Here is a 12,329-nt window from a genome sequence, read left to right on the forward strand (position 1 = left end):
CACCAGCATTGCTCAGATGTACCATTCAGTGTCACAATAAACGAATCCAAAAGATATGATATGAATATGGTGGCACTGAACGGAACTAACTGGTGACTGACATTGATTTGATATTACTGTTTTGCGATTATTGAATACCACCAACAAGAGATAACACACAAAGGTCTGACCAACAGGGTTTGAACCCTTGATCTTCTGCTTACAAGCCAACAGGGTTATATATCTACTGTATATAGATGAGCACCCATTTGCACAAAACAGGCTAACCACTGCAGATTAACAAGTAAGTGAGTGTTCCGGACAAGTGGAGTCCGTGCGGAGGGTGTCGAAAAAACTCTAGGCGAACTACTTTCTACGTCTGGTGCTGCCACCCACTATGCTCGCGGCATTTGTTGTAAAGTTCGTAACTTCACGCCATTGCCTCTTCACCATTCGCGAAGTAGTTCGTCAAAATGGAGTGGAGTTTGATTTTTCCGGTCACAACCCCTCAGACCAATCAACCCATATCACCCAGATTGTCCCAATCATCAAAATCAAGACAACATCACAACCCCAAGACATATCATTTCATTTCACCCAAATTGCCCCAACCCCACAGTAAGCCAACACCCTAAAACAACCCGCGCCACGGTTATTATGCTAGTTTGCACAAAAATACCTCTGAAACATTTACTTTTGGTACAAATTTCAAAATTCAAAGATCAACAGAGAATGGAGAGAGATATGTTTCTATTCCAGCTATCAAATTTATAATTTAGTACTAAGAGAATAAAGGTCTGAAATTGGCCTAAAATGGGAAATTTTACATCACTATAAAGCCAATCGCACAACTGGCGGAGGCACAAAGATATTCCCTGAAGAATTGATATATTTTCGGCATATTCCACAGAGAATTTACTTTTGACACATATTATACAAACCCTATAGGTAATAATTCAGGGTTTTAGGCCGGATTTTTTCATGGGGGGACAAAAAGAAAAAGAAAAAATCCAAATGAAAAACAAAACATTTTTTTTTCTTTCCAAAATGGCCCCACCCAAAGCTTTTTTGCACCTGAAAAGGCTTAAATCTGCTTCTTAGTATCTTAAAACTTTAGGCTTAAAACACAAGTCTCGCCTCTGTATGAAACCCTGGGAAGGGCGGCACACACCTACCTTCTTGAAGCAAAGGTGGGTATTTGTCCGGCCCCCATGCTAGCAAAAACCGTGTGATTGTCTCACCGACAATTATTTAGTCAAAACGAGGCGAATATACAATCCGTTGTAAACATTGTAACGAAGATGTTTTAGAACACACATTTATGTTGGCCTCCCGGCATAGGCACAGGAACTTGAGTACACAAAATCACCGTCATTCATAAATTTGACAAAAAGATCCATTTTCCCAACACGTGTTAATTAGACGTAGGCCCTGGTTGTTCAAAACAAGCTTTGCCACTAACGCTAGCGTTAGCGATACTTGGTGTTATCGCTTTCAATGAAGCCAATTAGACTTTACAGCAAGTTACCCCAAGCAATAGTGACAAAACTACTTTCGACAACAAGGTCAAGGTTAGACAGGAGACGTTTCTACCACACCAGTTGAGCGTTAGATTTGTTAAAGCCATTTCTCAGCGTTCAAAAAGATGTGGGTTTCTATCCAAATCGCAACTGAGCCACACAACATCGCGCACGAGTAACATCGGTTGAACACTGAGTAGGCGTAAATCGTCCAGGTGCAATTAGGTAAGCCGCGGGATCTTTTCTGATATCCGTACAAGTTTAGCTGAGTAATAACAATTTGCTAAACAACCGAATCTTGTCTTTGAATTTAGTAATTGGTTTATCTAATTTCTCACAGATGGCAACACGGGACATATGTTGATTTGTATCCTGTTTGACAATAGGCCCCTTGGCCAAATACGCCAGTACCACCTAGGGTCGGGAAAACAAACCATCTTTACCCTAGATCTTCACGGTAAAAGACCCTAGACAAAGGATCGAGAGGCATTGGGTGATATGAATAAAGACTAGCAAATGCTTTTATCTAAATCTCCATGTACATTTACACTAGGCCTTCCTGTACAAAACCGGAGTAAAAGCATTTGCTGGTCTTTATTCATATCACCCATTGTCTGACGTCTCTATCGTAAAAACCTATTGTAAAGTTAGTTTGTTATCCTGACCCTAGGTGGTACAGGAGTATTTGGCAAATAGCCTATTGATTTCATGGTAAAATAGTCTTGATTTTTGGCACCCTGATTTTAAAGTTAGGCTATTTTCCTCAACTTGGATTGAAATAGGAGGAGCCATCTTACAGAACTTAGCAAAATTTGTCTCATTAATCACTACCTGGCTTAACCAGATAAGACAACAACCACAGATAACACTTCAACACCCTAGGCTTACCGACACTGCAGGGACATAAAAACAAACCCATACTTACCTATACCGAAACTTCGATCCTAACGAAAAAAGGCCGTATTTTTTGGGCGGCAGGGGTGTGTGTAGTCGAAAGAACGTATGATGCTCAACGCAAGATTTCCATAAATTTTTACATGACCGGTAACTGTTCATGTTAAAACCTATCAAATTCTCGACCGAGTCGTTCTGAAAAGAAACCAATAACGAGTTGGTTAATTCATCAACCAATTAGTTCTATGTCCAGATCTATGTCCAGTTCTATGTTCTGATTTAAACGCGTCAGACCTACAAGCTTTCTATTAAGTTCTTTCCTCAGACACCAATTTTGTTGTTAAGATACTTTTTTAAAGTTATATTTTCACAGTTTTAAGGACTTTAAAAGTATTTTCAAGGGTTTCAGGGTGCATTCTATGCTGGTTTTAATGACTAAAGGAGGTCTTGATAACGATTGAGAAGGAAAAAAATTCCAAAAAAAATTTATAAAAAAATTGAGATTGAGAAGGAAAAAAAATTCGAAAATAATTTATAAAAATTTTTTTTGGAATTTTTTAAAAAGTTGAATTTTTTTCTTCTTCAACGTTCCAAAAAATTCAATTAAAATTTTTTCACTCAATTCTATAAACCAGCCATCTGCACTCAGAACGAGGAACAAAATGACGATTGGGAATATCAAGGTATTTTAGAATAAAGATTCACAACACGGTGAGAAAAGATCGACACGCCAACACATACAGACAAGAAGACGAAGTCACAACAAGGACTGGCCACTGAATCAATAACTGAATTTCAAAGGCATATTGACATTGAGAATCAAAATAAAGGGAAATACCACTTTCAAACTGCTCGTTATGACAAATTTAGATTGGAACTAAGTTTTCAAATGAATGTACACACTCTTTATACATTCGCAAAACGCCCATCACATTACCAGCCTCGGCTGCAATGCCTTAGGGCAATCCCTTATGTGTAGCCGGTTCAGTACATTACAGAGACAGGTAGGACCGAGGCCATTTTGCCAGTTTTGAGCAGAAGACAATTTTCAGCTTAAAATCTGCCAATTACTGCCAATTACTGCCAATTACGGGGCGGTTAGTCTTTCTGCTGTGAATGGCTATAATCCCATCGAAACAAGAGTTTAAAATATTGGTATCCTGGCACATTACCTGGCCCAGCTACAGCAAATTCTGATGAAAATGCAACTATTTTGCTGGAACTACTTTCGGCCAGCTCCAGTACAAATCATAAGCTCCGCTGCAAAGCCAGTGCAGCAAAGACAGCGTAGCTAAAAACGATGATTCGATGCATGTATTGATTTCCCGACCTCCCGGTTATCCCGGACGCGTTAAAGGGAACTGAACCGCCAAGCCAGTTCGTATGACCTCGTTTTCATTTCCCGCGTATCGGGTGATCAGAACGAGGCATGAATGAAACATGGCGCCTAGCTGTCAATCATTCAGTGACGTCACTACTATGGAATTTACTACGAAAACTCATGAATGAAAGATCGCATGACTCACGTGATTCTCACATGATTCTCAATAATAACAAATTGAACTGCGCATGCTCGGGCACTGGGGGCGGAGCTACAAATCTAAACTTGAATAGGAAGTTGGAAGTTTGACTTTCTCGGGCGGTGAAAGTCGAAAAGTTGAATAAATTGCTCGGCGGTTCCAGTTCCCTTTAAGTGAAATGGTGAATAAATATTCATGTCTACCTCATCACTTACGAGCTCTCGTCTCAGTTGAATAAAGAACTGACGTCGCTTGAATGAAATCTTCACAATTTTTGCCCTGGAATGAAAAGGTACAACTTGGATTCTGTGAAACTGTCCTCATGAGCGTGAATTCTGTAACAATCAAAAAATAGTTTCCACACAATCGATGTTAATTAATAGGCAACGTCACATTTCCAATGGTTCCGCAAAAAGTGCGAGCCGACATGATTTAGAAGATAGATTTGTAAGACCACAACCATGAATTGAAGCGAGGAGGCCTCAGTCTAAGTCAAATGTTGGATCAAAGTCTGTCCAATATCTAGCGGTCAGAAGTTGAAATTCTGTAGAAGAATGGTGGATCTATTTGAACCGTCACGTATAGATTGGTTTAATCCATGCTTGGAAACATTAACTCTTTCCCTGCCACAGCTATTTTTAATTAATATCCCCCAGTTTGCCACAATTTCACTATTTTTACCAGATTTTCAATAATTTTTTTAAAAAAAACAAGAAGACATATATCCTTGAAACCTGTTTGATTTTCTTTGTTTCGGCTTACTCTTTCATCTACAAATCAGTTGTACTGCTTTTTTCCATGGTAGTCATTGAAACAATCACCTCTGCAGAGGGGTACTTTGCAGGTTTTGCTTCCATCAGCAGGAAACATGTGGTTTTTCCCGCCAGTTTCACTTGATGAAGTAACGAAATGCATGCATAGAATGAGCAGACCATCGTCTGCATGGAAGCCGAACACATCAAACCATTTCCTGGTTCAGTACCGACATGACCTCTGGTGTTATGACGGAGAACTAATAATTTCGTTCTGGAACGAGTTTGGCAGGAAACGGGAGGGAAGTGGCAGTCGTTCTAGAACGAGTTTGGCAGGAAACGGGAGGGAAGTTGCAGTCGTTCTAGAACGAGTTTGGCAGGCAAAGACTATCAACATTGATCGCGCCCAAAAAAACGTCTAGTTCTTCGAAAAGGTTGATAGACTCTTCCTCTGACCAAAACCAAGATTGGCGCGTAGCCCCAATTGGTGCGTAAAGGTAGTGGCACGCAAAAACGCTCACTCCATCTTGGAGGAAGACTACACCTATTCTCTGGAGAATAACTCCTCCAAGTGTAGAGTGACTGGAGAAGAAGAACCAGAGGAAGAGGAAGACCCACAAATACTTACCACGAAAACGTGTTTATTTTCATGGAATTCTGAAAGACGACCAGACCCACCGACGTCACCCCTAGCATGATCTCTAAGTTACTCTGATCCTGAAAAAGTTTGGAAGGCAAAATTAAAACGTGGAATATTAACGTGAAGATGATTACGACTTCAGATAGACTTACCGAGAGGAAAATGTGTTACTCGTATGTAAAACCGACTATCATTGGGAACGAATTTTACGTGCTCCTTATGCAAGTATCAATTCGTTTCTTGTACCCCCCCCCTCCTCAAGGGTAGTTAAGCTATCACCACTAATCTTTGCCGATGCTTGAGTAGTATTTATTTTTCCTTTAGTGAAAATTTGGCGAAGCTGGAAAGAATAAGGATGCTAATGTGTCGATGTCTTGTCGAACATACAGCCTTACCCAGTAAAATTAGTCCGGTTACTTTATATGATGGTGATAACTGATATATTGTTGATGGTGATGTCTTGACGAAAGAAAAAGTAGCATTGGTGAAAAAAGGGTGATGCTTGAGCCTTAAGATGTCGTTATAGTGTGATAAGGTGTCGTACTCTTGAGGAGGGGGGGGGGTAAAAGACACGAATTGATACTTGCATTAGTCAATGGATAATACCGTTGTGACTGGGTTGGCGTCAGATCGGAAGAAGTACCATTAGAGTGTCCTGACGTCTCAACCTGAGTGTGTCACAAGGACACATTGCTATAGAGAGGAAGACCAGTCCAATGGCCACAGTCTTTGTCATTTACGAGGACAAGAGAAAATTTTGATGCTGTCTTTGTATTAAACAACTTCTATTATGATTTCACGAATCTTAAGATATTGAAAATAGATTTCCGTCGTGATGTATTTTGAAAACTCAACCGTGCGACCGAACTTTTGAATACAGTAGAACCTCTCTTTTAAAGACACACTCAGGACTGCCGAGTGCTGTCCTCAATAAAGAGGTATCCTGATTAGAGAGGTCAAATTGAATGGAAACCATCAATGTGGGACCAAAACGAGTGTCCTCAATTGAGAGGCCGTCCTTAAAAGAGAGGTGTCTGTTAAGGGAGGTTCCACTGTAATAAATCTTTAAGATACAAGCAACATTACTTCAAACTTCTACTCAGAAGTAATGGGTTTTTGATACAAGTTATACACCTTTCCAGAAGTGGGGCGCTGAGTGTCCGAAATAGTGATGTCATAAGGGGAAACTAGGCCTTATGGTGGAGGGACAAAGAAGATAGTCATGGTTGACCAATACACTTGAATGCCTTTAATGACGGACAAAGGGGAAAAAGTTAGTTCCAATGCAAGCCACCGATTTCGGGAAGCATGTATAACAGTGGCAATACAATTACTTCTAAGCTTAAAGCGAACTGGAACCTACGAGCGATTTATTCAACTTTTCGACTTTCACCGCCCGAGAAAGTAGAGTTCAGATTTGTAGCTCCGCCCCCAGTGCCCGAGCATGCGCAGTTCAATTTGTTATAATTGAGAATCATGTGAGAATCACGTGAGTCATGCGATCTTTCATTCATGAATTTTCGTAGTAAATTCCATAGTAGTGACGTCACTGAATGATTGACAGCTAGGCACCATGTTTCATTCATGCCTCGTTCTGATCACCCGATACGCGGGAAATGAAAACGAGGTCATACGAACTGGCTTGGCGGTTCCAGTTCCCTTTGAGCTGAGCATTTAGAAGACAAACAACTACATGACTGCCAGTGTACATCAGGGGTAACATGGGGGGGGGGGGGGCGTAGAATGTAGGGATGAGACACCCATTGATAATTGAGGTGTGATGTCTAAAGCTTTCCGCACACAATGGACAGAATAACCATTGGTAATACGTGACTTGTAATTGGGTGATATGAATAAAGACTAGCAAATGCTTTTATCTAAATCTCCATGTACATTTACACTAAGCCTTCCTGTATAAAACCGGAGTAAAAGCATTTGCTATTCTTTATTCATATCACCCATGGTCTTATAAACGTAGCGGCTTGACTGAGGAAATGTTTTCAAAATATTAAGCGTGACGCACACACGACTCTAGAACAATCAAACACGAGGATGCTACCAATGTCAAATACAACATGTTTAGGTGTGTTGGAGTTTTGGCTGAATGGAGGAGAGAATTGGTGCTTGGGAGTGTGCAGGCATACGGTGCAAGTTTGGTTGAGGGTGAAAGTGCAAGGGTCACTGGTACTGTCATTCTACGTGTGAGGAGTTGGTGTCAGATCTAATACTGAGCGTTTTTTATGACGTGCAGATGAAGTCATCACTAGATGTAGTGGAGATGACATCATCAACTCTACATGCAGATGACGTCATCACTCGACGTGCAGATGACGTCATCACTCTACATGCAGATGACGTCATCACTTCTGGTGCAGATGACATCATCACTCTACATGCAGATGACATCATCACTCTACATGCAGATGACGTCATCACTTCTGGTGCAGATAACATCATCACTCTACATGCAGATGACATCATCACTCTAGATGCAGATGACGTCATCACTTCTGATGCAGATGACATCATCACTCTACATGCAGATGACGTCATCACTTCTGGTGCTGATGACATCATCACTCTACATGCAGATGACATCATCACTCTAGATGCAGATGACGTCATCACTCTACATGCAGATGACGTCATCACTTCTGGTGCAGATGACATCATCACTCTAGATGCAGATGACGTCATCACTTCTGATGCAGATGACATCATCACTCTACATGCAGATGACGTCATCACTTCTGGTGCTGATGACATCATCACTCTACATGCAGATGACGTCTTCACTTCTGGTGCAGATGACATCATCACTCTACATGCAGATGACGTCATCACTTCTGGTACTGATGACATCATCACTCTACATGCAGATGACATCATCACTCTACATGCAGATGACGTCATCACTCGATGTGCAGATGAAGTCTTCACTTCTGGTGCAGATGACGTCATCACTCTACATGCAAATGTCATCATCACTAGATGTGCAAAAGACCTCATCACTCTACACGCATATGACATCATCGCATGACATGCAACTGACGTCATCATCGTCATTCTGGATGCAAAACACATGGTCTCGGATGACAAATCAACTTTACGTCAGTACACTGCACTCATCGGTGTTCACTTATAGCGAGCGACATTCTCATAACATATTTTTGGCGTGCACGGCACTGACAAAATGCCATTGTTTTTTCACCATCAAAGACCATACATTTGCACCATACAATATGGCTACACAGCACATTCCGTTCAAAACATTAAGAGATGGTTTGCTGATTCATCAAATACTCGTCCAAAGGCATTATACGTACAGTTCGCGGACTGGTTCCCAATCCCTACTACTAGAACCTTAGCATATCAGTAGGACCAGGAACCAGTCCAGTGCTAGGTGCTACCGGCTACATCCCACATGCGGCTACAAATGCTTACCCTTACCCTAGCATTATGTAAATCTACCCCATACATCTCGAGCCGTTTTGCTCGATCCAAGTAGTTAAATTCCGCGTCCGCCGGATTCTGGCCTCTGGAAGGTTGGAAGCAAAATTAAACATTCAAAATACTATTTCTAAACAGTATAACCTCTCAATAGCATTCCGCGAAGATGACGTCACTGCAGCTGCTGCCCTCTATTTCCCCATCGCTGAATTACGGGCAATGTCGGACAAACATGCGGTTTCGTAATGGATTCAGGCTTTCTAACTAGGGCAGTTAGATTCAATCTGGCACATGTCCGAGTGTTGGAAATACTACATAATTGTTCTGAATATTTCTCTCTCTGACTCTATGGTATCATTCATGCTAAAAACAATGCAGGGTCAAAGATAATTGACTTTGAAATAAGCTCAAATGCGTAGAAATAAGTGTCGATGTCCGACTGTCACGTGACTAAAACGTCATAAATATCTTATGCAAATGACCTTGTGAGCTATAAATAGTAACGTCGCGGAATGCTATTGCGGACACCCTCACGACTGACAGGTGTGGTCCTTAGTAGAAAGGTGTCCTTAATAGACAGGTTTCCGGATTAGAGAAGTCAAATGGAATAGAAACAACCAATTTGGGACCACATTATATAGTGTCCTTAATAGAGAGGTGTTTGCTAAGGGAGGGTCCAAACTATAACACTTCTGTGAACAATGAGCGAAATATCCCAAGTATTGACCAAAAAAGAATCAGCTTCGTTCTTGATTAGATATTTAAAGATATTTTTAGATATTTTTAGATATTTTTAGATATTTTTAGATATTAGGGTTCTTTTTCAAAATACACTTTAGATTTTATCAATACTATGGTTGACAGAGATCGCTTGATGACGATGTCTGCTGACCTCACGTAGTTACGATCAGATTCTCAGATCTGATAACCCAAGAGACCAGCTAACGTCATCAAGGTAGACTCACAAACTTACAAAAAAACTATAAGAGTCGCGTCCACTACATAAAACGCCGGTGTTGGTCTGGAGTTTTTGCGCTTACGCCTGTTAATTTTCCCCTCGAAAACACCGGTGCTAGAAAACGCCGGTGTTTTCGTGTCACGGCGATGGATTCAGGGCTAAATGGGGGCTAATTTAAGCACGGCGTTTTATGTAGTGTAATCACAAAAACGTCGGCGTCAGTTAGTTTCTACACTCGGCGACAGGCGGCGTGGTTACCACTGCGCATGCGTCAAAAAGGTAAACATTGCAGAAAAACCGCGACGCTCCTGTAATCTGACGACATCGACATTATTTGTATTTCATATTTCTCTCTATCGCAATAATGGTAAACATTGAACGTAACCATCACCAATCGCAACTCCAACAATAACAAAAAATCGGAGAGTTCTACAGGAATTTCACATAGACCACGCCATCCATCGCCGTGTTCAGTAACTGCTTCCATGTAGTGGAAGTCCTCGCCGTGTCCTCTCCGGGCTTTTTCTGGTTCGGAGTATCCCCGGGGTTTAAAACCGCCAGGGTTTTCCATGTTGTGGACTGTGACAAAATAATAGAAAGTAGAACCCCTATTGTGCATAGGTGGTTAATACCTAAGTCAATATGATCAATATGATTAGGTAATGCTGTTTACCATGTTTAGAGGCTTGCTAGGCCTAGGCCCTATAGTGCTTTAGTTATGTTGACAGAGGCCGAGCGTGCAGACCTTTGGCTGTGTTAGACCAGACAGGGATCTGGCTGTATTTTCTGATAAAAAAGACCTGGGACCACGTAAGTAACGTCGGAATTTCCCATTTTCGGTCGGTTATTTCGCATTTCGTAGATAGGTGTCTTGTAACAGTTTGATTAAGACTTGGTTTGTTCTCTTATACAGCTTGTTCACCACCACAAAACCAACGTCCGCGTGGAATACTCTGAAACTCACGGACACGATATATGTACTGGAATCGAGACATTATAGGAACTTATTCGGGGAAGAAGAAGACAAAGTTTTCCCTTGATCAATGAACGCCGCATCTTGCGCCCAAGTTTGCCACATGGACGTACTACTATAGTCTCTGATTTCGGACTCCATAATTGGAACGATAAAAGGTTTTCAGAACCAGCCACTATCAACCACTTATATCGTTCAGCTACAATGACTTACTTGTGAGTTTTGTGTAATTTGGCAACTTCTTTTTCGAACTCCTCACTCTGATTTGGAATGAATTTGAATTCTTGCAGATAACCGTTCGTGTGTTCCTCTGCATTGTAATCACCTAGTTCCGCTGAAAAGATACAATAAATTTACAGTCCTTGTTGAAATGAGGCAAGAAATACATGTGTTTGTTCCAAGTCAATCAGTATCAGAACCTCACTGGACTTTTACCAGGGGTATGGAGTCCACTAGGCTACTGTCCACCTATGTGGGATCTTTTACTTGCCCTGGCATAGACATTTTAATGTCAGACAACAAACGGACTTGCTGCTGCATCTTAAAATGCGCTCAGGAAAGCTTCCTACTTACATTGCACTGCATAGCTTGCTAAACTTGCTGCCGTTGAGATAGGCACCTTTAACCGCCCTTCCAAGATGTCCTTCTTCACTTGCAAGAAGAAATGATATCTGAAAAGAGAAGAAAATGAAAACTAAGTTCTTATACATGTTTTACAACTTTGCGGAAATACATCCGCTTTTAATTGTTGATCACAAATGTAAAGCTCAAATTTTCCATTTTTGATTAGATTTATTATAAAATCGCTGAATGTAAACCACCGCGACCGCGAAAATGTTCATGTTGTGACGTCATCAACGAAAACGGCATCGAAGCGAGCCGTCCGGGCGGGATTAAACCATCAATTTCTAGAAAACGTGCATTTCGATTCGAAAACCTTACCGATTCATGAGAAAGTGACGTAGTCATTTGTCAAAAACAGCTAAAACATTATATGGTGAAATTTGACACGAGTTTCCCTTTAATATGAAATCACGGTCAATTTCAAATTCACTCTGAACACAAAATAAAACATTGGTACACAACTTTGAATAATCGATCCTGTCAACAGACTAAAGATGGAGGAAGGTGCCAAGGAACAGCATCACCAGGCATGCACTCTGGTGGAATTCGTAATGCAGACGGCGTCCAAGGACCACATGGGGACGATTGGCAGACAGGGCTAGGATAATAGGGATGAACTGGACCCATGTTGAGAGAACTGCCCAGAACAGGAGCAAGTGGAAAAATCTTGTTGGCGATCTATGGTCCACTTGGAGAAACATGGTTTCAGTCAAAGTAGGTGAAACCCAAAGTAGGTGCAACTGCAACCCAAAGTAGGTGAAACCCAAAGTAGGCGCAACTGCAACCCAAAGTAGGTGCAACTGCAACCCAAAGTAGGTGAAACCCAAAGTAGGTGCAACTGCAACCCAAAGTAGGTGCAACCCAAAGTAGGTGCAACTGCAACCCAGGTAGGAGCAACTGCAACCCAAAGTAGGTGAAACCCAAAGTAGGTGCAACTGCAACCCAAAGTAGGTGCAACTGCAACCCAAAGTAGGTGCAACTGCAACCCAAAGTAGGTGAAACCCAAAGTAGGTGCAACT

General features: G+C 41.4%; 1 protein-coding gene across 10 annotated transcripts in view; it reads right to left on the reverse strand.

The window, feature by feature from the left end:
- Nucleotides 1-12,329, reverse strand: part of LOC135500338 (tyrosine-protein phosphatase non-receptor type 4-like) — a 134,434-nt gene that overhangs the window by 81,672 nt on the left and 40,433 nt on the right. For 9 of the 10 annotated variants that reach the window (XM_064791753.1, XM_064791750.1, XM_064791748.1 and 6 more), the window contains exons 7-12: nt 11,260-11,357; nt 10,900-11,020; nt 8,750-8,843; nt 5,294-5,382; nt 4,117-4,192; nt 2,425-2,588 (exon numbers count right to left, since the gene is read on the reverse strand). In XM_064791753.1, coding sequence (XP_064647823.1) covers nt 2,425-2,588; nt 4,117-4,192; nt 5,294-5,382; nt 8,750-8,843; nt 10,900-11,020; nt 11,260-11,357 — 642 coding nt within the window. The remainder of the gene's footprint in view (nt 1-2,424; nt 2,589-4,116; nt 4,193-5,293; nt 5,383-8,749; nt 8,844-10,899; nt 11,021-11,259; nt 11,358-12,329) is intronic. The other variant, XM_064791744.1, reaches the window with a different exon arrangement.

The sequence above is a fragment of the Lineus longissimus genome, chromosome 16 (genome assembly GCF_910592395.1).
Source record: "Lineus longissimus chromosome 16, tnLinLong1.2, whole genome shotgun sequence".
Lineage (NCBI taxonomy): Eukaryota > Metazoa > Nemertea > Pilidiophora > Heteronemertea > Lineidae > Lineus > Lineus longissimus.